Raw genomic sequence first — 25415 nt, 5'->3', positions numbered from 1 at the left:
GTGACCGTAATTTTGCAAAACCCACAACTCTCATATCATGTCTTACAAAAATGTTTTCCAAGGTGTTTAATGGAAAACCAGGTCAAAACAGCGCTGTTCCTTCGGGAATAGATATACTGGTTTGGCTTAATTCAACATGTCATTAGACTTCTTGTACGTCATACTTGGTGTTAAGGGGGCTGCCTTTCAAGGTAGCAAAAGGAGGCATGGTTTTCCCATTTCACACCTTGGAAAACGTATGTGAATTCTTCCCAGAATGATACCCAGCTGTATAATTCTGCACATAACACCACCCCTGCCTTACTTAAGACCACTTATGATTGCCACTCTGCTGTCTCTAACATCATGACCTCTCTCTTCTTGAAACTTAATCTTTCTAAGATTGAACTTCTTGTCTTTGCACCAACTACTGACCGATCCAACCCTGACCTCTCCATCTCGGTCTGTGGGATCACTTCAGCAGGCCCGCTGTCTTGGGGTAGTTCTGGACCTCCCTTTTGCACTGCATATTTAATCTCTTTCCCACTCTTGCTGCATGCATCACTGAAACAGTTTATAACCTGCCCATTTGTTACAAGTGAAACCTCTAAAATGCTAATTGTCAACTAGACTACTGTAACTCCCTACTAATCAGTCAACTCTTTTTAATTAGTCCACTCACTAAAATCGCCCAACCCGTACTCTTCGATCTGCCAGTGTTGTTAGATTAATCTCTACCTTAATTCAAACCTCTCACACACATCTCCAGGACTTCTCCCAAGCTGCACCAATTGTCTTGAATGCCCTTCCCCGGACTATCAGACTAAGGCACCATTCACATAGCAATCGTGGAGATATATACACCTGGTAGAGCATGCTCTATCTTTCCCCGTATGCACCGTTGGGCATCGCTGTTTGCTAAAGAGAGAGGAGGGGTGAGCAGTGCAAATGTGCTCTTAAAACCCAGGGTAGCCTATCACACTCTCTTTACTAACCCTCCCTGTGTTTTCCTCCCATCCATTATCTGGCAATCACCAGATACCAAGCTCCAGGCTTCTATGCAGTACCATTGACCTTGGGACTGTCCTTTTTTATATGACAATTGTCTATATGACAATTGTACTCTGTAATGTAATATATTATTTGTCTCTTTGTAAAGAGCTACAGAATAAGATGGTGCTATATAAATAAAGATTATTAAACTGGAAATAATAAGGCTTCCCATAGAATATCAAGCAGAGATCTAGGAAACCATGAGGGATTCATATAGAAATTATTTTTGAAAACTTTTCATGATGCAAACAATAAAATTTATTTGCTGAAGCTGGAACACTCCTTTAAGCTGGTAATAGGGTTTCCCTTTACAATTTGAAGTAGAATGCAGCATAAAGGGTTATATTTTACTATAGCTCCCCCACAGGAGACTTAAAATATTACACTGGAATTAATATGAAGTCATTGTATTGCACAGATCTCCCAGGGTGGCTGTATTCTGTTGCCTATTAGATAAAGGTCCTGAAAAGGACACAGAATCTGAGCAAGAATTGCATAAATCTTGGAACTCAGGAATTGCAGAACAATTCATTGTGCAATCACTGTACTTTTTTTTAAATGTAAAACCACTTTGTACAGTTGCCATAGCAAAAATTGTGTAAAACAGTATGACACTTATAGTTGAGCTGAAAATACAGAAAAGGGATCACTTATCCTATGCACATCTGTATGTGTTCTCTAGTGTCTGCTCCCTTGTTTTGAGTGAGATACTAGTGGAGGAATTTCTTTAAGGTTTTTGCCTTCTCTGTGTCCTGCGTCCAGGCCTATCCCAAGAGGAAAAGGGGGAATGCACACAGATTGGTAGCAGGGAGGGCGATTCGCTGCTTTGGGCGGACTCTCCAGTCTGCTGACACAAGCAATGTGTGATTCACTCTCACACCCACTATGCAATACATTCCTGAGGCTCTGAGCATTGCCGTCTACAGTGGATCCCTCTCCTGTCACTTGTTGATCAGGAAACTGTACAGTACAGAACATCAGGACCAGCTACTATTTGGATACCTCCATACCCACAGCTCCCTTTGAAGAGAATGATATGAAAGAGTACAATTATGGAGAAAACTGAAGACAGTGGATCTGGGGTAAGTTATTCTGGTTGAGCAATGTGATCAAGCGGATACGAGAAAAAAAAAAATGTAATTTGCTTTCTCTACTGCCAAGTTCCTATCATTCTTAAATTTCAGGATTTGGCTTGTCTCTGCACCATTAGCAATGCAAATATCGATGTAACAGAGGAGAATTAAACATTTCATCTCATTCTTTGTACTAGATGCAGATGTGGACTGGCTCTACTTCTAATTTCACACTTTGGGGTTGGAACAAAAAAGTACAGATTACAGACTCTGCTACATCTGCTGATGTAGTCCTCTTCTGAAAATTGGGTACATAACGTTCAGTGGTATAATAAGTTGTGTGGGAAGGGAAGTGCTCATTAAGTCAAGAGCATAGAAAAAGTCTTATTGTACATCACTAGTTGTAGGACAACAAGACAGCTTCAAACTTTGAAGAGTTTTGCTAAAGTTCAGGATCGTTCTGCAAAGTTTATGAAATGTTAACAATGTGTTACATTATATACTTTCCACAATACTGAGAAGCACAAAAAAGATAAGAAGGATCCAAAAGAACTATGAATGGGTCAATAAACCTCTATAAAGAGTGGGGACAACATTGTGTGATGATGAATGGAGTGGAGGCAGAATTATATACAGATGCTTGAATAGGAACAGTATTGTATAGGAGGGGGTCAACTTTGTTAACAGCATATAGTAGGTGTATGATCCATATATCCCATTGATATGATGAACGGTATGGATGTATAATGTATGGATGGATGTTATTTCACTAGGTCCTCTACTACTCCAGCCCCATTTAGGTTTTCAATCAAATCTGGGTATAGTGCAATATTATTTATGAACTGTCTCAACGCATGGCTCCATTATTACATGCATTGTACTGTGGTATTATGTAATTACTATATGGTACTATGTGGCAGTTTTGCAGGGCATTTGTCCATACGATTACTCCAGGTGTGAATCCACCCTTACATTTCATTTCCTTACATGAAAACAAAAAATTGCAAGCCAACATGCCTTCACAAACTTGACCCACATAAAATTACCCTATATTTTTACTAGGCAGAGTAATATTATAGGACATCACTACATTATTTTAGGTCTCTTTAAATTGGTCATATGAGTAATTTTACAATCTCATGAAAAAGGTTACAAAAGGGTCATATGAACATATCTGCATCCAAAATAATACATAATCCAATTTAGAAAGAGGATGCCCATGTAGAGTGTACAGGCGGTCCCCTACTTAAGGACACCCGACTTACAGACAACCCATAGTTACAGACGGACCCCTCTGCCCCATGTGACCTCTGGTGAAGCTCTCTAGATGCTTTACTATAGTCCCAGACTGCAATGATCAGCTGTATGATGTCTGTAATGAAGCTTTATTGATAATTCTTGGTCCAATTACACCAAAAATTTTGAAACTCCAATTGTCACTGGGGCAAAAGAAAAAAAATTGTCTAGAACTTCCATTATAAAATATACAGTTTCGACTTACATACAAATTCAACTTAAGAACAAACCTCCAGACCCTATCTTGTATGTAACCCGGGGACTGCCTGTAATCAATACATCTTACATTAAATTATTATTGTTAAATCAAATATTTTAAAAACATTTAAAAGCACAAATATACACAATTATATGTCTGATCCATTCATTCTTATGTACAATATCAGTGGGTCCATCAAACAAATAAGTATAAATAAATCCACAAATCTAGGTGTAATGCATAAAGGCTCCCACCACATACAGCACATATGGCAGACATGGGCTCAATACAATCAGTCGCATTGTAGGGATGAGGGGAAATACCCCATGTGTTTCGCCTGTCCTCACAGGCTTCCTCAGTGACTAAATGAAGTCTCCTATTGGTGGAAACAGAACAACAAGCCTAACAAATGCTTAGTTTCTTCCACATAATTCATTTGCTCATGCACGGAATATGTTTTTTAGCAAGAAAGTCACATGGCCGCACTGATGGCTGTAACACAACAATTGAGGTCTGCATTACTTAAATCTTGCAGGAACATGTACCAGAATTGCAATTCCCTGAAGTATTGCTTCCCAACTTTGCAATGAAATTGCACTAATTCTTACCATAAGCAGAGGCCCCCTGTTCTCCATTGCATTTAAAGGGGTTGTCCACTCTCAGCAAGTAATTGATATTGTTTGTTTAAGGAAAACTTATCCAATTTGACAATACACTTTCTGTATCAATACACTTTTTTCTAGATCTCTGCTTGCTGTCCTCCTATAGGAAGCTTCTATGTTTACTCAAGTGAATAGAAATCTGTCCATAGTGATGTGATGACCCACAAGTGCATGAGCCATTGCTATGACAGAGTAATAGGAGTTGTGTGATAATAACGGCTCATGCACCTGCACCTCCATCATATCACATGGACAGATTTCTATTCACTGGAGTAAACATCGAAGCTTTCTATAGAAGGACAGCAAGCAGAGATCCAGAAAACTGTGAGGAATTGATAGTATATTGGAAAATAAGTTGACTTTTCATTACACAAACAATATCAATTATTTGCTGAAAGTGGACAACCCCTTTAAGGAACAAATAACCTCATTCAATGACATTTATAATAATATTATTATATCCCCCTTCTCCAGAGTTATTTCATACCCTGCAGCAATGCTATCAATATAAATTCCTAGATAACCTATTTAAATAATAATGACAGTCTATTGATTTCATGTAATGGCTGTTACTGTAGTAGACAGATATCATTCTGGCCCAACTGTAAGAAAAATACTCTTGGAGACAAGATCCACAAGTGAAGTAGATCCCAGATCTACTGTATTGCTTCAAAGTATATATAAAATTGGTGGTCTACTGGAAATCCCAAAACTTTACATTCTTAAAACTCTCTATTGATTCTGACAAAGATTGATTTCAACTCTAATCCCCCAATTCTGAGGACTCCTGACCAGGACCGCTCACTTGGCAGTTTAGAGACTAATTAATATATTGGGGGACATGTATTATCGTATCTGCGCCTAAAAAATGCGAGGATCGTTCTTTTTTTGGGGGCGCAGAATTGGGATCATTTATAATGAGTTTGCGCCAGAAAGAACAGATGTTTCCCACTATCCTGACTCCGTCTTTTTTGCCACAAGTGGGCGTGGCTTAACTTTACCACATTATCCGTCACATTTATCTGTATTTTGGCAGCATTTTTAGGAGCAATTTTTGGATAGACCAAGAAAAAAATGGTCAGAGAGCAAAATTAAGGCACAGTCCATGTAAGCTTTTGGCGCACATCTCATTGATGTCGGTATTTTTATGGCACACAACTGATTATTACGTCTAGCCATTATTTACCTACAGCCGTGCGCCACTTTAATACATCAGGCTGTGCTTTCCGGAGACTAATCTCCGATGCCGACACAGTAGGGGTTGGAACAAAAAAAAATTTAAATCAATGAGCAACACCTGTTTAGAGATGGAAAGAGTTGTTGAGGGTAATAGACCTCACCTTGGTGAAGAACCTCTTTTAAGAATGGTTGCATTGTTATTATTTGAGGGTGAAAGCTCTGCTTGGCAACAAAGGAGTTAAAACAATTTACTTGCCATCCACATGTTACAGGGCGGTACAGGAATGCAAGTTCTGCTTAGTGTATTCACAGCCAGCCATTAAGTTCCAGAGCGATGAGAAAGGAGAAGAGATGGAAAATAGACTCTAGAAGCTGAAAAAGTTTCCAGGATTCTAGCATATAACCAAGGAGACTGGCAGCTGTTTTCTTCTATGAGTCACTTTACATTGGCAGAATGAGGAGCCAGGAAAGGAAGAAACTTGACAAATTTGTGTCAGTCTTATAATTACACAAGTAGAAAACCAGAACAAGGGCGCAGATCAGTAGGCTGCGGATGCATATGCCTCGGTTGTGTGTGCGCCAAGGGGGTCCAACCAAACCACTCGGTCTTGTCCAGGTGCTTTAAAGGGAACCCATCACTATGAAAATGAAGTCCCATCTGCAATTCAGTGATTGACAATCTATCATGTATGGATTGTGTATAAATAGATAGCCCATGACTGCTTCTAAGCTTAGAAAAAACAAATATATAAAAATGACAGGTTCTGATTTAATGTTGTCCAACAAAACTATATATCTCAAAATGCTTAGCTCGTCCTGCTCTATAACATACTGCATGCAGATAGGACACAATCAGCAATCTGCTCAGCCCCTTCTGCTCTATAACAGACTGCCTGCATAAAGGGCGCTATGTACAATCTGTGCAGCTCCTCCTGCTCTATAACATGCTTACTGCAGAAATGCCACTATGTACAATATTCTCATCACCTCATGCTCTATAACATGCTTTCTGCAGATAGCACACACTTTCAATGTAGTCTCAGCAGCCACTGCTTTCTAAAATGTCTGTAGAAAGGACTGCATTATCATAGTTTAAATACAGAGCTTGGAAAATAAACTGGCGATCCCTACATGGACACATCTTGTCCTTCAGGAGTGATGTACGACACTTTCAGTAGTTCTGCAGCACATGCATTAACAGAGCTGTGATTTCCAGTACAATGTATATCTAAATAGTGCTTCAAAACAGCCATACAGTTCTAGGAGAGTATTGTACAGGGAGTATTTTACAGAAAGTCAAGGGCTCATTGCCACATTTGGTACACATGTGGGTAGAAACAAAGAATGGTCACTGAAATCACATGAAACTGCTAAAAGTAATAATACATTTTGATTTGAAAATAAATTAATGGAAACTGTGGTTCAACTAAAAATGTTGAAAAAGAAAAACGAAACTGACGGTGACAAAGGATATTATATATAGAAATATAGAAAATAATTTGACCCCAGGGACGTGTTAGACTGCAAAGGGTCTTCTAACTAGCCTCTCGAGGGTCTTCACAGTTGGACAGTCTATTTACAGGGTGTGGAATCATCGGGTGTACCACACTGAACATGGAGCAGAGAAAGCCAAAAAGAGTTGTATCAGGAGAATGGGAATAAAACTTGGAATTGGTCTCAGTCGCAGATCTTAAGTCCGCAAACAGGATAAAAACATTCAAGAGTTGCTAAGAACACACACACACACACACACATATTCATTTACACATACTGGATGATTACATAGATGCAAATGGGTACATATATGGAACAGCTTCCACCGGGGCCTAGCCTTTTCGTGGGGCCTGGAGGCAGCCTGGGCCCAGAATACCGGAGTGGCTGGCGGTTGCGGCCTAGGCACGCTGATGTCACGGTGCTTGATATGGGGACCGGAGGACTGTCCTACAGCCTGACAGGTCTCCAGCAGGTGGTGTGTGCAAGAAATAAGGAGGGAGAGGCTGATGTACTGGACCTCCCTGGGGTAACCCCTGAGTGTCTGTAAGATATGTCCGTGGGTAATGGATGGGGAGCCCGTGGTGGTGTTACAGCCATATCCAGGGATCAGACGGAGGCAACGTTGTGCAAAATAACTCAAAGTTCTTTACTGGAACAACTGCAGGCAATGGTCTAAACGATTTTGGTAACAGATTCCGGATTACTGGAGTGGTCATGGAGAGTGTCCTCAGGAATGGTTCACCAGCCTGGTAGTAGATGCAGGCTGGGATGGAGCTGTGTCCAATCTGTGGATGCTGCAGCTATGAGTCTTCAGACTCTGGTCCTGGGGTAAGCTAAGTGCCAGTGCTGATGGTACACAGACACTCTCTCTCTCTTCACTCTGTGTGTTCAGGAACCCAAGAGGCCTAGCACCTCCCTGTCCTGGGGTTTTGTTAACTTGGTCAGGTGGCGGCTAATTCCCCAATCACCCTCCAATGTACATGGTGGAATAAAATTAGATGAAAACTTGCACCTTATTAACCATTGCCTGTACAGGCAGGATCTACCGCTGCTAATTACCTCAGAATAGCTGTGTAACCCCTAAGATGAGTTGCGCAGGCTCACCTACTGGGGAGACATAAATAGAGGGCCTTATTCGCAAACACTCCTCTGCCCATACATTGGCAGGGGTGTTATATATAGATAGATATACAGATAGATAAAGTAGATACATACATAAATATGCAGAAATCTTCATAGTCAGACCAAAGCTGCCCCCTAAAGGAGCCCACACATGGCCAGGGCTTTCTCCTATTTGTTCCTAGCAAACACTAGCTTTAACACAATAGAGAATCAGTGAATAATAAAAATTCCTATGTCACCGGCAGGTCTACAGACATAGCAGTTTTTACCCCTTCAGATCCCGCCAGAAAGTAGCTCATATCTCAGCTTCCTCTGTCCACATTAAGATGATCGCTTTATAATCATATCCTTTAAAGTGTGATAAGAACCACACATCCATAGTGAAGGGATAGCCTGGGGGTACAGGTTTCATCTCCTTGGGGTGCAATGCACTATGGGATTACAGGTATATTCTGTACAATACACATTCCGGGTGGGGCTCATACTTAACACTACATTAGTCAGCATGGAGTTAAACAGTGAGCTTAGACTCCTCAGGAATGACCCGCAGACATGACTTCCTATGTAGATGTTATGGTCATCCGCTAGGCTTCCTCCATGAGTCAGCGGCCGGCTGCAGACTATTCACTTACTACTGTGTGGTGTTCCCAAACCTCCATACAACTCAGAACAATTGTGTTTCCATATGAACCTTTCATGTTGCCAGACAATTTGACAAGTTTTTAATTTGATCTCTGGGGGCAACCATTGTGGGCTCTCCACAGATCAAGCACCACTTTAATTATTTGCATGGAGTATTGGCCAGTGATAGACTTCCTTAAATGTGACAAAGGAAATTATTCTTCATCTCTTCTGCAGTTATTATATTTTCGACTTCTTTGTGGTCTTCCAGGAACCCTTACCCTAGTTTGCTCTACATTCCGTGTGGCAATGGAGTCTGCTACTGAGCTGAAGCTTTAGATCCTGATCCATATTTCCAGCTCCACTCCTTCATTATGGATCCATCATCAATATCCTGCAGACATGAACCCCTTTAATTCCATTTACCCTCTGAGGGATCTCATGCGGTTTTGCATTTTACATATGAGTGATGATGCTTCAGGTCGGAGACATTAGTGCACCATTTTCCAGAGACCCGCATGTGTGACCACAGAACAATATAATTGCCTACAGCTTTTTGGTCACAAATTTGGAAGACATATAGACCCCCATCTGTGTAATATGGGTCCATGTGCAGCCCGTATCAGCTCCCATATAGAATATAAAAAAAAACAAAAATCACAAGTCAGCTAACAATAATTATTTGAAATATCTTAGCAGTATCTTTTGGTCGTTGACAGCTTCCCAGACGGTCTCCACCCAAACACTAAAAAATTCTTCTAGATGAATCAAACATCAGTCACTTCCTCTAACAACCCAAGTTATATTTTCGTTTTTTTCTTGTTCCCTTTCAATGGTGTACACCAGTAGTATATTTTGGATGACAGGGGATATTCTCTATCTCAGGCAAAGATTCAATGAACTTGGCCAAGACCCCATAATAATCTTTATTTATATAGCGGTGAGTATTGTACTTACTACTGCCAAAGATTTCAGCAGCCAACGGGAGGCGGAGGAGGGAGCGGGCACAACTGCCCAATAGCCCAGAGGGGCTCTGGTGACACCCCCTAAGTACTTGTGCTTTATTTAAATAAAAGTTAAAAGTTGATTTTATGTGTAAACCATCTTATTAAAACTTCTAATAAACATATCCACGTATTCACACGGCTGGGAAAGTCTATGACCGGAGTACATTGAGTGACTGTACAATGCGATGATTTGCCTCAAGCAAACACAGAGGATTTCCCAATATTGCTTTGCCATACACTTCCGTTTTCCACTCTTGTAATTTATGGAACTTTCAAGCTACCAGTTAATCTTTACACTTTTATGTGGATTTAGTTTTTTACTTTATATTTACCATAAGGACATTGCCTGGAAAGCTCAGCTCCGTGCCAATTTCCAGTAAAGGCTCCCAAACACAGTCTCATACATTGTCCTGACATTTGTGGTTTACTGATGTGTTATCTGCTTGCACCATATGGCAGTTTTACTTTTATTTGATCTACTCAAAAGGAAACAGATTGTTTTGTATACGGTTTATAGAAAGGAAACAATATCATGTCCCCTTACAGTATTGACACATACAGCACTGGTATATACTAAATAAGAGCATCAATTCTGGTTCAGTTTTAGCAGCTTAACTTAAAGGAAACCTACCACTGCTGGCATGATAAAATCATGCGAGCAGACCACCTGGTAGGCTATTTAATACTGATGTCGGCACATACTTTAGTTAGGCATGGCGATCGTTAGTTTAGATTAAAAAATGTTTTACTTACATATGAAAATATCGCTCCGGTGCTACCCCTACGTCACCTTCGGAAGGGAGATGCCTTCCGATCTTTAATTATTCCCGCCTCCTTCATTGTAGCCGCCCTCCTTCGGGTGCCGAGAGCCGTGACGTCACCAAGCTCTCGGCACTTATCGCGCATGCGCAGATACTAACTCTCACACAGCCGGACAGCGATAGGTGCCGAGAGTTTGGTGACATCACGGCTCTCGGCACCCAAAGGAGGACGGCTACAATGAAGGAGGCGGGAATAATTAAAGATCGGAAGCCATCTCCCTTCCGAAGATGACGTAGGGGTAGCACCGGAGGGATATTTTCATATGTAAGTAAAACATTTTTTTATCTAAACTAACGATCGCCGTGCCTAACTAAAGTATGTGCCGGCATCAGTATTAAATAGCCTACCAGGTGGTCTGCTCGCATGATTTTACCATGCGAGCAGTGGTAGGTTTCCTTTAGGGCGCTGTCCCACGTTGCGTTCGCAAACGCAGACGCATTCAAAACCGCGCCCACCGGGGCGGTCCGCGGTCCGATCGCATCGGCGTTTCTATGGAAACGCCTGCGATCGGGAACGCAAAACACCGGCGGCTCGTACCCGATCGCAGGCGTTTCCATAGAAACGCCGATGCGATCGGACCGCGGACCGCTCCGGTGGGCGCGGTTTTGAATGCGTCTGCGTTTGCGAACGCAACGTGGGACAGCGCCCTTAAAAAATATTTCCAGGAATTCTGAAAAACCCTAAAAAAATAGAAGTGCAGTGAGACAGGGTGACCGGGTGCCATAGACGTCTATGGGGTCCGTGATGCGGCCGCACACTATATAGCTGGAAGCTTGGCATGCACAATAAGTTCCTTTAGAGCACCTAATAGACTGAATCTCATACCAGCACAGAGTTTCACCAAAGGAAAAGTCACAAGTCATCCCCCCGCAAATGAAATCTGCATAACTGTCCAAAACAGCATTTATCTAACACTGCTGACAGGTTCTTCATGAGATTTCTTCTGCCTCTGCCAGTACAATCTAATTAAAGTAGAGCAGCAGATGCAAGATGTAATTTAATGTACTCTTCAAGATTCAGCTTGTTTTATGAGCATGTGTGATGTACTAGAAGCTGGTAAATCATTTCCAAAAAAACGAAATCAAGACTTCTTATAAGGGTTGGATCAAGTTTCCAAGGGATAAGAGAACAAGGGGTTTGAGGGAGGTCTGACCACTGCAATGCCCCATGTATCATGAGAACGGGAACCCTAGGGCATGTTCACACGCAGCATTAGGGTGTGGTCATATGTACCTCTGATTCCATTTATAAGCACAGTGAAAGGCTGATTGCATTTGCGATTCTATAGAAACGCTTGCAATCGCGGTCATGACTGATATATGTCATGTCATATGTAAGTCAGGACAGATCCACCGCTCTCTAGCGCCACCATTCTGCATTTGGTGGTGTTGGAGATATATGTGTGATCTGTCCTATAGGTACTATTCACAATCACAATTACACCCCTCCGTTTTTCCTTGCATTTTTCCCAGCACCAATTGTTTTTCCTTGCGTTATGTCCCCCATTGTCTGTTTTTTTTACCCCAAAAAAACCCACCCAATCAGCAAAATTATACTACTTATATAAACTACAATGTTTCATGAAAAAACAATCTCAAAATCTTTAATTAAGATAATTGGTAAAACCTGTTAAAAACGGGTGCGTTTTCAAAAAACGCGTGCGTTTTTAAACGGACTGCTTTAGAACAGCCCACAAACGGGTTCATAACGCCACGTGTGCCGCCAGCCTAACACCCGCACCTACCATGTGCCTTTTATAGTACTGGTGCCTTCTGTTTGGCACTTTGAATACCAGGTCCTCGGCACTGCTACATATAATTACAGTTTAATAGTAATATAATGGTACAATGTTACCTGCGCTGTAGTACCTGTGACTCAGTGCACCTCCCTTGTCATAAAGGGCTCTTTAAATGGTGTCTGCCATTATAGTCTCGCTGTCAGCTTGCAGGGCAGCTGAGTGTGCAAGTTGTTGGATTTCCAAGCTTTGTCTTGCTCATTCCTTCAAAACAAGAAGATTCGCAGTGGTGAGTTTAAGCAGATTATTACTGGAAGACATCTCATGCTATGATTAGATATCTCTAGGGAAGGTTTAATGCAGATTCCTCATCTTCCTGGATAAGTGCATTGTACACATCCATGATCATTTCATGGTAGATGATAAATGAGCTGAGGAGTGATGTCTCTGACCCTACCAGTAACACTTGGGTTAATTAAAGGGCCACGGTTGATACCTTATTCCTGCAGATCTGCTGCTCCAACCAGACACTGATTACATGTTTGGATATTAGGGTGGTGTCACACGTGGTGTTTTGAACCCGTTTTAAGTCTGTTAAAAAACGCATGCGTTTTTTTGAAACCGCATCCGTTTTTGTCCATTTTTAATTAATATAATTGGGAAAACCGGACAAACGGAAGCGTTTTCAAAAATGCAGTTTTTTTACAGACTGAAAAAGCATGGCAAAAAACGGGTTCAAAATGCCACGTATGACACCACCCTTACATTCCTTTGGAACAAAGACTTGTAGTGCCACAGTTTCTATGGATGGGGATAAGGCCAGTGACACGTGGTGTTTTTGTTGCATTTTTTTCATTGCGTTTTTGCATCCTTGAGGGCGCGTTCACACGTTGCGTTTTGACCTGCGTTTTCATTGCATTTGAAACGCATATACAACAGCTGAGGAGAGGTGATTTGCCTAATTACATCACTGTTAACATTTCCCTTTACAAAACGCATCGTAAACGTGATGTTAACGCATGCGTTAACTGCGTGTTAACGCATGCGTTTTGTTAACGCATGCGTTAACATTGCGTTTACAAACGTAAACGGTAATGTAATTAGGCAAATTACCTCACATCAGCTGTTGTATATGCGTTTCAAACGCAATGAAAACGCGACCAAAACGCAACGTGTGAACGCGCCCTTAGGCGTACAAGCCCTGAAAAATATGGCCAAATGTTACATGTGATCACAGGAGGAGCCTGTGCGTTGCGTTTCAAGGCACAATGCAAATGGGACATGTGAGCACGGCCTGAAAGATCCAGTTCAAACTGGGATTGAATCTTGGGGACAGACATCACATCACGGGCATTAGTCCATAACAGGGGTGTCTTGAACCTGGAGAGGGTACAGTGAAGAGCCACAAAAATCATGGTATGGAGGATCTCAGTTATGAGGAAATATTAGATCAATTAGTCTTGAAAAGAGAAGACTACGTGGGGACATGATTAATTTAAATAAATATATGAATGGTCCAAAAATATGGTGAAAAGTTGTTTCAGAGAGCTTCAGGAAGGGCCTAGATAGCTTTTTGCATCATAGACAGAAAACTGGAGTCATTTGCACCTGAAATACTTTATTGAAGGTTTTAGACAATTTTTAGACAGTTTTCTGAATCTTCAGAAAAATGTCCTTGGTATCTGGGGGCTTGACCGTGATGTCATTGGAGGGCACCTCATAAAGACTTGTAGGCATGTCATGGATACTGATCTCTAATAGCTTGCGTCCACATTCTTTTCACTCGCACCCCTCAAGTTACACTCTTGGTGCCCTCTTTATAAAGCCTCATGCCTCTGGAGGACAGACTGGAAACCTACTGAGTGCACCATAGCTCCAGTGTCCAGTGAAGAAATAAATTGTTCTTCTGAACTAGGACATTTATTCTTGGCTGGTGCTGACTTCTGGCTGAGCTGGAGAGCATCCAATCACCAGGTTTTATTAGCACTTTTATTGCAGCTACTTTTTTTTTTTTAAGCAATATTATTTTATTATGAAAGGTAATTAAGTTGCACCTAAATATATTTCCTTGTTGATTGAGTCAGATTTGAAACCTGGAATATTGCATTATTATTCTCGGTTTGTTTGGTTCTAACTAAACCTGCAGTTACTGAGAATAAAAGGTGGTACATGGGGGGCATATAGTTGCAATGTATTTTATGTGTTATATCTCAGTAGACATTTGGACAACAGTCACAGGGCTCAAAGGTTCTAGGAGGTCTTTGGCCACCCATTTTACACTGCCCTGTAGCGTGGGGCCTCTATTCCTGAAATCCTCAAACATTAAGAGCCCTTGCTGGAGCTTTGAAATTCCTCCTAAGAACTGAAAACCAGTTGTGTTATAAATTGGGACAAGGAAGCCTGGCAGGAGATAAGTGATTGGTGAGGCTTCACTGTCTGTACTTCTGTTTAGGACAAGTCATCCTCTCCTGTTGGTATTAAATGTAAATGAAAGGACTTTTATGTACATGCCTGTTGTAAGGAAACCACAGTTTCCTTCCTCTTGGACTGAAGATTGGGATGAAATGGTTGGTGAGTGGCAGAATGTTCCAAAAAATGGATCATTTACTTGTTAAGCAAGCCTTCGCCAGACCCTGATATAAAAGATGTATTCATTGTGTGTTACTTATAATTAGCAACATGGCATGATAGGGCAGGGAAACCTACAAGGCTACATCATTTAGGCAGAGCACAGAATTGCATCACCAGAACCCAACCAGGCTCCGCGAGCTTTGGCTATTACTTGCCCCTTGAAGCACTTGTAAATCTTGCAGTGGCACAGGGTATTATCTCTTTGCTGGTGTCATATTCCCATCACAAAGAAGTAGGGGGAGCCAGCGAGGGAGCAGGTGTGTTATAGCCAGAGCCTTCGGAGTCCAGAGGGGCTCTGGTCAAACCTTCCCCCCACACACAAGCACTTGTACTTCATCTGAATAAAGTTAATTGTATTAGTAAACTAAAGGAGAACAACTCCTAATTCACACTGCCAAGATCTACTCAGCAGTGTAATAGTTAATGGAGTGGAAATCTGATAATAGATTTCCTTTGAAGGGGTTGTACCAGGTTTAGAAGTGGATTACAGTATAGGATCACATCTCAATCCCCTTGTGATGTTAACACAATAAAAATCATTTTTTTCACTTTACAATTTTGTCTGAAAATCGGAATATTTCTAGTTGCCCATGGCAATCAAAGCTCAGCTTTCATTTTACCAGTGCTCATGAATATATTAAAGGGGAGCTGTGATTGGTTGCCGTAGGCAGATAGAGAGACATGAGTCAGATCAGAGATGCATGAGATCCATTAGATGCCAATTACAGAGTCATCTCTGCTACATCTGTGTTCTCAGTCTCACAGCTATGTGCCTGCATTCCCCTTCCCCCAGATCACTTATCTCCTTGTAGTTTGCAGCTTGTCTCTCCTCACAATCTCCTGCCAAGAAGTGAATCAGTGTCTGTGTCTGTGAGCTCCGTGCAGGGGGTGTGGCTACAGGCACAAGACACAGAAATCTCACCGCACGATCTCACAGAAAAATCAAGATGGCGGCCCAACTGTAAGTCTGAAGTTACAGGGTCGGATCTAGGGGCAACTGAAATTGTGTACAGCATGACTGATAGAGACAGGTTGGACTTATATCTGTGAAATGCTGCATTTTTTCTGAATTAGAGAATGTCTTATTTTGAAGTGCTGAGTACGTATAACAAACTGGTCTTCGGGGGAATACCCCTTTAAAGCATATAAAATATAGGTGCATTGAATTGCTTTTAGGGAAGTGCCTCCTGCTGTGACAACTGGGTTCACAGCCAAATCCCCAAGTACCGATAGCCATACACAAGATGCATGTGGGAAGAACCTATATTTGATGTAAACTAAAAGCGAACCAGTCACCAGGAATGTCATTATAAGCAGGTGTACAAAAAGTAGAAAAAATCGGGGCTGATATGTTGGGCGCTGGACGGCCTTAATTGGTGGGGCGTCTGCACCAGCAGATGGAATGGACTGATTCGGCCCACACCAAAAGATTGTTAGGCAGTGGACTTTTTAATAAATTGGATTAAAATACAAGTGAACATACAAATAATAAATAAATAAATAAATAGAAATGGATTAAAAACAGTACTTTTGAAAGGTACTTATCCACATGGGAATGAATCTATAATAAGATATAAATTAGTCCAAATTTGGACTAATTTATATCTTATTATAGATTCATTCCCATGTGGATAAGTACCTTTCAAAAGTACTGTTTTTAATCCATTTCTATTTATTTATTTATTATTTGTATGTTCACTTGTATTTTAATCCAATTTATTAAAAAGTCCACTGCCTAACAATCTTTTGGTGTGGGCCGAATCAGTCCATTCCATCTGCTGGTGCAGACGCCCCACCAATTAAGGCCGTCCAGCGCCCAACATATCAGCCCCGATTTTTTCTACTTTTTGTACATTTCTACCACTGGTCCATCGGATGATAGTACCAGTTACCAGGGGATCTGTGGAGCTGCAGGATCGTGTTGGACCTCTTGGATTATACACTGCACAACACCAAGTGATAACCAGGTGAGAATATTTGCCTACTCCCTACACCGCTATTGTGACGGTATCACACGAGGCGCCGCCCTCCCGTTGTTCTCTTTTTTCTTCTCATTGCACATTATAAGCAGGTGACAGGTTCCAATAACCAATGGTGGGGCAGCTGCAGACTGTAGTGATGTGTCGTTCATGAATGAGCTGGCCCAAAGAGCCGGCTCTTGTTCATGAACGACGGGAGCCGTAATCCCCAAACACTAGCAGACTGTGTATGCCTGTGCAGGGGAGGGAGGGGGATAGTGTGGAGAAGAGGAAGAATGTATGAGGAGACACAGGCACACACACACAGGTTGCTGCAGCTGCCCCCTGCTTCCCCGTGACTCACCACACACTGCTGGCAGGGAGCCAGGGGATGTGAATTAAACTTATATAAAGTACTGAAATGATTCAGAATGCTGACAAAGGAATTTTTTCAATCCGCATAGTATAGGCTATTGGAATCTTTCACCAGCTAAAAATGACATTCCTAGTGACAGGTTCCCTTTAATGTTCCCCTCTAGAGAATATTAACAGGAAGGTCATTAAAATCCCTTCCGGTGACCGCTACTTATTCTCACATACGTCCAGTTCTATTGATTCCCCTAGAGACATCAGCTCGGTTTAGAAGCCGTGCTTAGCTGCTGACATTAGTTTTCTATCCCTATACGTCATGTGTACTATTGTGGGTTTCATTTCCAAGGTTGGTGCCAAGTTTATTTCAGAGCATTTTCAGCTAGAAATCTGCCGGATGACTAATCCTGAACAGATTCTTTTTCTTTCCCAGTCTCCTACTGTTCACTTACTTGTATTCACATTCAGAGCCATTTATTATTATTACACATCATTCTCTAACCAGCAGAAAATAAAGTCTTTGTCATGCCCCGACGCCAGATTCAAGTTAGAAAAGCTAATTGAAATATACATTGAAAAAATTATTCTGCTTCTCAAAGGAACATTGTGTTATGCCCCCTGCAAGACCTTAGTGGGCAGAGCATTACACGGCTGACACCATGACATGAGTTTCCACTGAATGTTATCCTGACTAGGTATAACACAGTGTATAAGTACTGCCTGGAGTGCTTATTTAAAAGGAGTCTATCCAATCCATCCATTGTTAGTCAACCTGAAAGGGCAATGTGGGCGGACCTGAGTTGCCATATTTGCTTACATATCAGGTCCGCCCCTGTTGCACTTGCATATCCGTTGATTATCTCTGCCTTGCTTCTGATAGATTTTTATCTAGGGCTTAAACCGCCCTTACTTCAGTTGTAAAGATGACTTTCCAATTAACTCTTTCATGGCTGCCCGGTATCGGGACGAGAGAACAAACCCAAGACACATCAGTCTCCTAGTGTATGTAGAATTGCTTCCTTTATTTATACGCAGGCGCATATATAAGAGTTAGCATTGAGGGGCGTGAAAAGGAGATAGAATACTGCAATGCTATTGGCCATAATGAATTTACCAGGACATTCTCTGTTAACTATTTCTTCTAAGAGGCCTTGTTTATACTAATTGCCCTGAGAAGAAGACTCGGGCAGGCCGAAACATAAGATATGCAGGTGCCAGAGCAAGAATATATAACAAAAGTGAAGGACAGACTTGCCTCTCATTTAATGTCAATGAGAAAACTGGCAAACAGGTTACATAAAAATGAAGTTTAAATCATGACATTAACTGTGAGCAGGCCAGCTTAAATGTCCGCTACATCTAAAATGGCCGCTGTTTGGTTCTCTTGGTCCAAGATGGCCCCTGCAGAGGAATATATCATTAACACTTCTCAAATTTCTTAAGCTTCTACTTTAGGAAAATAATTGGTATTATTATACAATTTTCCATTAGATTTCTGTATCAAATCTGCACTATTTTCTAGATCCCTGCTTGCTGTCATTTAACAGGAAGCTTCATTGTTTACTTCCTGTGTATAAAAACAGGTCCCTGGTCATATGAAGTCACACAGGCGCTTGGCTCGTTTTAATGGGTAATCAGAGCTGTTTGTTCTAATGAGCCGTGCACCTGTGTGACATCACATGATAAGAGACCTGTTTTTATACACTGGTAGTAAACAATGAATCTTTCTACATAGAATGACAGCAAGCAGAGATCTAGAAAACTGTGAGGATTTGATCCATTAAGTATATAGGAAACTTGTATAACTTTTCATTGCACAAACACTATCAATTATTTGCTGAAAGTGGACAACCCATTCAACCCCATGTTTATGTTCCTATAAAAGGTCCTAACAGGGTGTAGTTAATAGACTTGACAGACTCCCTTTAACTTGAAGAAAATCTACTACTAAGTTGTGAAAAAATCTGCTTTGCTGCTTCTTATTACTGGGACGTTTGGCAGCATAATGTAAAACTTGTCATTAGTTTTCTCAAAAAATAGAATGCAAAAAATATTTTTATCTGTATTACTAATGCTTCAGTGGTAAGTAGTTTTAGGCAGCAGAACTGGTGTCTTGGGTACTAACATTCAAGAGGGAAAGATGTACTCGCCTCACAACACTTGAGTTCCCTTTTTGTGGGACAATATCTGACCTTCCAAAATTGCGTACAAACCAAGTAAAAATGCCCACTGTGTTCATTTTCTGAAATGTTTGAGAAAATTATATAAAAACAAGATGGCTAGGAGACAGTTTGCTCAACAATGTGCAACAACCCTGCCAACTTATAGGCAGGCTGGTAGTTGCAAATAGCGCCCTCTCCAGGTTAGGAGCTGTCGGAGGGAGTCATGAACCCTGTAGTAAGTTTCTAGCACTGGGCGATTATGTAATAGCAACTGCATCCTCCGGACACGCAATAGTTAAATGGGTGTAAGATGATATCCAATTATGTGGCTGTATTGTAAACTGGAGTGTGATTGGAGAGGTGCCACCACCTGACCAGGGGGAGTATGAAACCTCTGTACAGTGGGAGCACATGGTCCATTGTGTCAGCAGTCCAGATCATATGGTCTGAGTGAAGAGAGAGAGATAGTGTGGAGCACAACTTCAGTGCTGGCACAGAACCCAATCCTAGAAACTGAGTTAGGAGACTCTAATCCAGAGCTGTAGCTTCCACAGTTTGGACACAGCTCCATCTCAATTATCCCAGCCTGCATATACTACCAGGCTGGTGCACTATTCCTGCGGACTACTCTCCACGACCACTCTAGTACCAGAATCTTGATCTGCTGTATGACCATTTAGGCCGTTGCCTGCTACCTGTGGTTCAATAAAGAACCATGGGTTGATTTGCACAACGTTACCTCCGTCTGATCCCTGGATACGGCTGTTACCACCACAGGCTTCCCCGTCCATTACCCAGGGACCTATCTTACAGACACTCAGAGGAAGAAACAAGTACATCAACCTCTCCCTACATATTTCCTGCACATACCACCTGCTGAAGACCTGCCAGGCTATAGGACAGCCCTCCATTCCCCATACCAAGCACCGTGACATCAGTGCACGATAGGCCGCAATCGTCAGCCACTCGGGAATTCTGGGCCCCGGCTGCCTCCAGACCCCAAGAAAAGGCTAGGCACTGATGGGGATGTTGTATATGTTGTACATAGGTGTGCGGTGTCCTCAGATTTCCTCCAACAAAATGAAGTGGTAGGTCGAGCATGCGACCTGTCATTCCATTTAAGACTACAGGGGCTTCAGAAGTTGCAGAACACAGCTATTTGCCATCTTAGGCACTCTCAAAGACAGTTTGGGTGAAATTTATCAGGTGCTTGAGGGCATAACTGTTCTAGTTGCTCATAGCAACCAGAGTTCATCTTTCACTTTCCCGCAGCTGTTTATAAAACTAAAGCTGAGCTCTGATTGGTTTCCATGGGCAACTGGAACAGTTTTACCTCAGACACTTATGATAAATGTACCCCACTGGATTGCCGGAGATAGCTGAGTGATCGGCTTTTTTTGGATTAGCAGGACTCATGCTCATCCTACTGCATTATTCACAGGACTCCTGTTCTTGTGATCGGTAAGGGTCCCTTCTTGGGACTACCACTGATCAGATTGTAAACCCCTTAAAGGGGTATTCCCACAAAGACAAGTTTCTTATATGTACTCAGGAAAACAAAATACCACATTCTCTAATTCACTGTTGTTAACAAAAATACAGCATTTCACAGATCTAATTCCAGCCTGTCTCTATCAGTTCTGCAGTACACAATTTCAGTTGCCCCTAGACACGACCTTGTAACTACTTACTTTAGAGTCGGGTTGCCACCATCTTGGATTCCTGTGTGACAGCTGTGCTTGCTGAGTTTGTGTCTTTCTGCTCTGAGCCTGTAGCCACGCCCCCTGCATGGAGCTCACAGACGCTTACTGATTCACTTCCTGTCAGGACATCATTAGCAGAGAGAAGTTGCAAACTACAAGGAGATAAGTGATCCGGGGGAAGGGGGAGGCAGGCACATATCTGTGAGAACACAGATGTAGCAGTGCTGACAACGTAAAAGTCAGCCTCTGTCTGTCATGCCTCTGTGTAATGCATCTGATGCATCTCATAATCTCTCATCCAACTCATCTCTCCCATCTCACCTTCTATGTGTTAGTACAAATGTCAGAAGCCAGATGAAAGTGTATATACACCTGTACCCTGATAGTCTAACCATATTGTCAGCTCAAAGAACTACATGGATAATAATGTGTCTGCTTAGAGAGGCCCCACCCAAACCCTGGGATTTTGCACTGACCAGCCTAGGGAGTGATAGGAGCTAGAACAGCAATAACTCCAAGTAAATTGTAGGTAACGGGTTAAAAAGATCTTTATTGTGTTAACATCATTAGGGGATTGAGATGTGAGAAATTTCTTGTCCCCTTCTCACAACTGGTGTAAAAACAGGATGGGTGGCAGTTCCAGAGTTCCGCCCCCATGATCAGATTGTTATGCCCCACCTCTGTTCTCCTCGGGGATAGCAATCCTCCAACCTCCCAGCTTTGCACATGACCTGTCTAGGGGCAACACAGGGAAGGAGTTTGTATGGTAATTTTACTAGTCATGAATGACCATGGAATATTATACAGTAATGTAATAATATGAAATTTAAAATATTGTCTGAACTTTAAATTTTACTTCTTTTCTTCAGGAAAAGGTGCCAAAAATGTCCATCAGCAAAAAATGGGCATCTCTAAAGGAGAAACTTTCACCCCAAGAATCGGACCAGAGCGAAGCCAACTTAGAGAATGCAGATCCAGAGCTATGCATCCGCCTGTTGCAAATCCCATCTGTTGTGAACTATTCTGGACTGAAGAAGAGACTTGAGAGCAGTGATGACAATTGGATGGTGCAGTTCTTGGAGCTCAGTGGCTTGGACCTTCTACTGGAGGCCTTGGACAGGTTATCAGGTCGAGGAGTATCCAGAATTTCGGATGCTCTTCTGCAGCTCACTTGTATCAACTGTGTCAAAACATTAATGAATTCTCATAAGGGGATTGAGTACATTGTCAACAATGAAGGTTATGTCCGAAAACTTTCTCAAGGTAAGGATTTAAAATCGTAATGTATTCATGTTCTTCATATCAAGGACTATGTAATACTGAGGAACATTAGGACATTTTAAGGGGAATTCCCAGTTGGGAATACCCATCTTCTGGATATGCCATAAATGATATTTGCTTTTATCCCACCAACGGGAAACTGCTCATGACTGCAATGAATAGTTTGGGGGGCTCTTTCAATTTACGTTTACAGGAGAACACTTTGGTACACCAGTCCAACCCTTGGGGCCTTGGTGTTTGTAACGAGGCAGCAGAAGCAAGTCAAATGTAGAGGAGTAACTTTAATCTTTTGGACCTCATTGTAAATCTGAAAGATGGCATCCCTACTACAATGTGTTGTGTGTAACACAGGTGTCTTATGTCACAGGAGGGGACATTGAGCTCCATCAAGCACCTGGACCTGGCTGTACACACTATGGCCTAACGTCTCCCATCACTGTACTATGGATGAATGTATCAAATCTTTCTAATTAATTTCTTCTACATTTTATTTCCAGCTCTTGACACTTCCAATGTGATGGTGAAAAAGCAAGTGTTTGAGCTGATCGCAGCCCTGTGTATCTACTCCCTGGAGGGCCATGCACTAGCCCTGGATGCACTTGAGCATTATAAGGTAAATCAATTCCTCTGTTCGACAAGACTTTATTAATAAGTAGGCATGTCCATCTTTATGAATTATATCTGAATAATTGTAACATGGCTAAAGTTACCATTTAATATACAAATTTTTACTACTAATACTTTTCTACTACTTTACTTTAACACTTTTCTGTGCCCTCAACATATTTTGCAGCAATTGACCAATTACGGACAGACCTGGAGTATGTTCCAATGTAGATTAGCAGAATTCTATATACATGATGCCAAAACACCTTTATTGAAATATATATGACTTTTTATATTTTCAAAGTTTTTATTTAATAACATTTTAAATCTACTTCTATTTCATAGATATATTACTGTATATATGTATATATATATTTCATAGATTAATACTGAGTCATGTAGTTTGTGAATATAATGTATCATAGGCAGAACAGTAGAAGAGAACAGAATGTTAATCTATTTATGCAATTTTAAGAGTATTTTAACCAACCCATATCTTGATAGCAAACTGGTTATATCAAATATGCAGTATATGCATCTGCGTGAAGCATGTTATATAGCAAAATGATTCCACATAGTATCATATAGGCAGGCAACAAAGAGCATAGGGAGCTAAGCAGATTGTACATAGTGTCCTATTTGCAGGTAGCCTTTTATAGAGCAGAAGGACATACCTCCCAACGTATGGGCTAGGGAAAGAGGGACAAAAAACCTTCCTTTTTTACTAAACCATGCCCTTTTTCCTGCCACTTGTCCCACCCCCAAACATAGTATAATATTGACCTTAATGGGCTCCCCCACAGTATAACACCCCCTTCCTGTGGCCAACTTCCCCTCCCTGAGGACCCATATAACAGCAACCTTTAATACCTCTTTCATTTTATCCTCCTTTTACTTTTGTGGCCTTCTGTCCTCCATATCACTCATATTGTAGCCTCCTGTCCTCCATCTTCCCTCATATTGGGGCTCATTTACTAAGGGATCGTCGGAATATCCGAGGATTTCCAATGTGCTCTGGATTTAGAAGGGGATTGTGTCGCACGCGATCGCAGTTTTTCTCCCATTGGCTTCGGCTTTCATGTGACAGAAATTGAGGGGCGTGCCGTCGGGGGTGTGCTGCCATCTATCAAATGAAGGCAATTTGGCAGCCATTTGACTAAGATGTGTTTTGTGATTTTTGCTAAGATGGAAAAAGAGCAGTATCGTTAGGAAATTCGCTTTTTTTTTTGGGATGGGAAAAAATGCGAGGAGATAAAAGCAAAGTTGGATACTGTTTATGGGGACACTTTGCCATCTATGACCACAGCTAGATATCGGTTCAATGAATTTAAACGTAGGCGAACATCCATTTTTGATGAGGAGCGACTAGGACGCCCAGTTACCGAGGAATTAATTCAAAAAGTCCACGACATGATACTCTCTGATCGACGAACGAAAGTGTGCAAAGTAGCAGAGGCCTTAGGTGTGTCGACCAGACGGCAATTAATATTTTACATGATAGGTTGGAGATAAAAAATTGTTGGCCCGATGGGTGCCGCGATTGCTCATGGTGGACAACAAGCGGATGCGGCTGTTAACTTTGAAACAGTGTTTGGAGCAATTTAAGCAAGATCTGAAGGAGTTTTTGGGTCGTGTTGTCACCATTGATGAAACCTGGATTCATCATTACACACCAGAAACTAAGCAACAGTCAAAACAATGGATTTCTCCCGGTGAATCTGCTCCAAAGAAGGTGAAGACAGTCCCATTGGTCACGGTGACGTTTTTTGGATGCAAACGGCGTCATCCTCATGGATTTCTTAGAAAAAGGAAGAACGATCACTGGACAATACTACAGTGAGTTATTGGACCACTTTGACAAAAAGTCGCTCATTTGGCAAAAAAGAAGTCGCTGTGTCACCACGATAATGCACCAGCACTAGAGATGAGCGAACATGCTCGTCCGAGCTTGATGCTCGGTCGAGCATTAGGGTACTCGAAACTGCTCGTTGCTCGGACGAATACTTTGCCAGCTCGAGAAAATGGCAGCTCCCGCCGTTTTGCTTTTTGGCGGCCAGAAACAGAGCCAATCACAAGCCAGGAGACTCTGCACTCCACCCAGCATGACGTGGTACCCTTACACGTCGATAGCAGTGGTTGGCTGGCCAGATCAGGTGACCCTGGGATAGACTAGCCGCTGGCCGCGCTGCTCGGATCATTCTGTCTCTGGATGCCGCTAGGGAGAGAGCTGCTGCTGGTCAGGGAAAGCGTTAGGGTGTTCTATTAGCTTACTGTTAGGCAGGAGTGATTCTCAAAGAACCCAACAGCCCTTCTTAGGGCTACAATAACGTTCTACTTTTTTTATTTTAATTTGCATCTTTTACCATTTTGTGAGGAATTAGCAGGGGGACTTGCTACCGTTGTGTTTAGCTCTTAGTGGCACACATATCCATAGCAAAGACCGAAGTGGGAAAATTCAGTAGG

The 25415-nt window shown here is 41.8% G+C and overlaps 1 protein-coding gene across 4 annotated transcripts in view; it reads left to right on the top strand.

Moving 5' to 3' along the window:
• Positions 1–1880: 1880 nt before the first annotated feature.
• INF2 (inverted formin 2) overlaps positions 1881–25415 on the top strand; it is an 80909-nt gene continuing 57374 nt past the window's right edge. For 3 of the 4 annotated variants that reach the window (XM_072115900.1, XM_072115899.1, XM_072115906.1), the window contains exons 1-3: positions 12403–12531; positions 21935–22328; positions 22844–22959. In XM_072115900.1, coding sequence (XP_071972001.1) covers positions 12418–12531; positions 21935–22328; positions 22844–22959 — 624 coding nt within the window. In that variant the 5' untranslated portion in view covers positions 12403–12417. Of the gene's footprint in view, positions 2115–12402; positions 12532–21934; positions 22329–22843; positions 22960–25415 lie in introns of those variants that run through there. The other variant, XM_072115902.1, reaches the window with a different exon arrangement.

This window comes from Engystomops pustulosus, chromosome 7, assembly GCF_040894005.1.
Source record: "Engystomops pustulosus chromosome 7, aEngPut4.maternal, whole genome shotgun sequence".
NCBI classification, from domain to species: Eukaryota; Metazoa; Chordata; class Amphibia; order Anura; family Leptodactylidae; genus Engystomops; species Engystomops pustulosus.
This window is presented reverse-complemented; position numbering and strand designations above follow the sequence as displayed.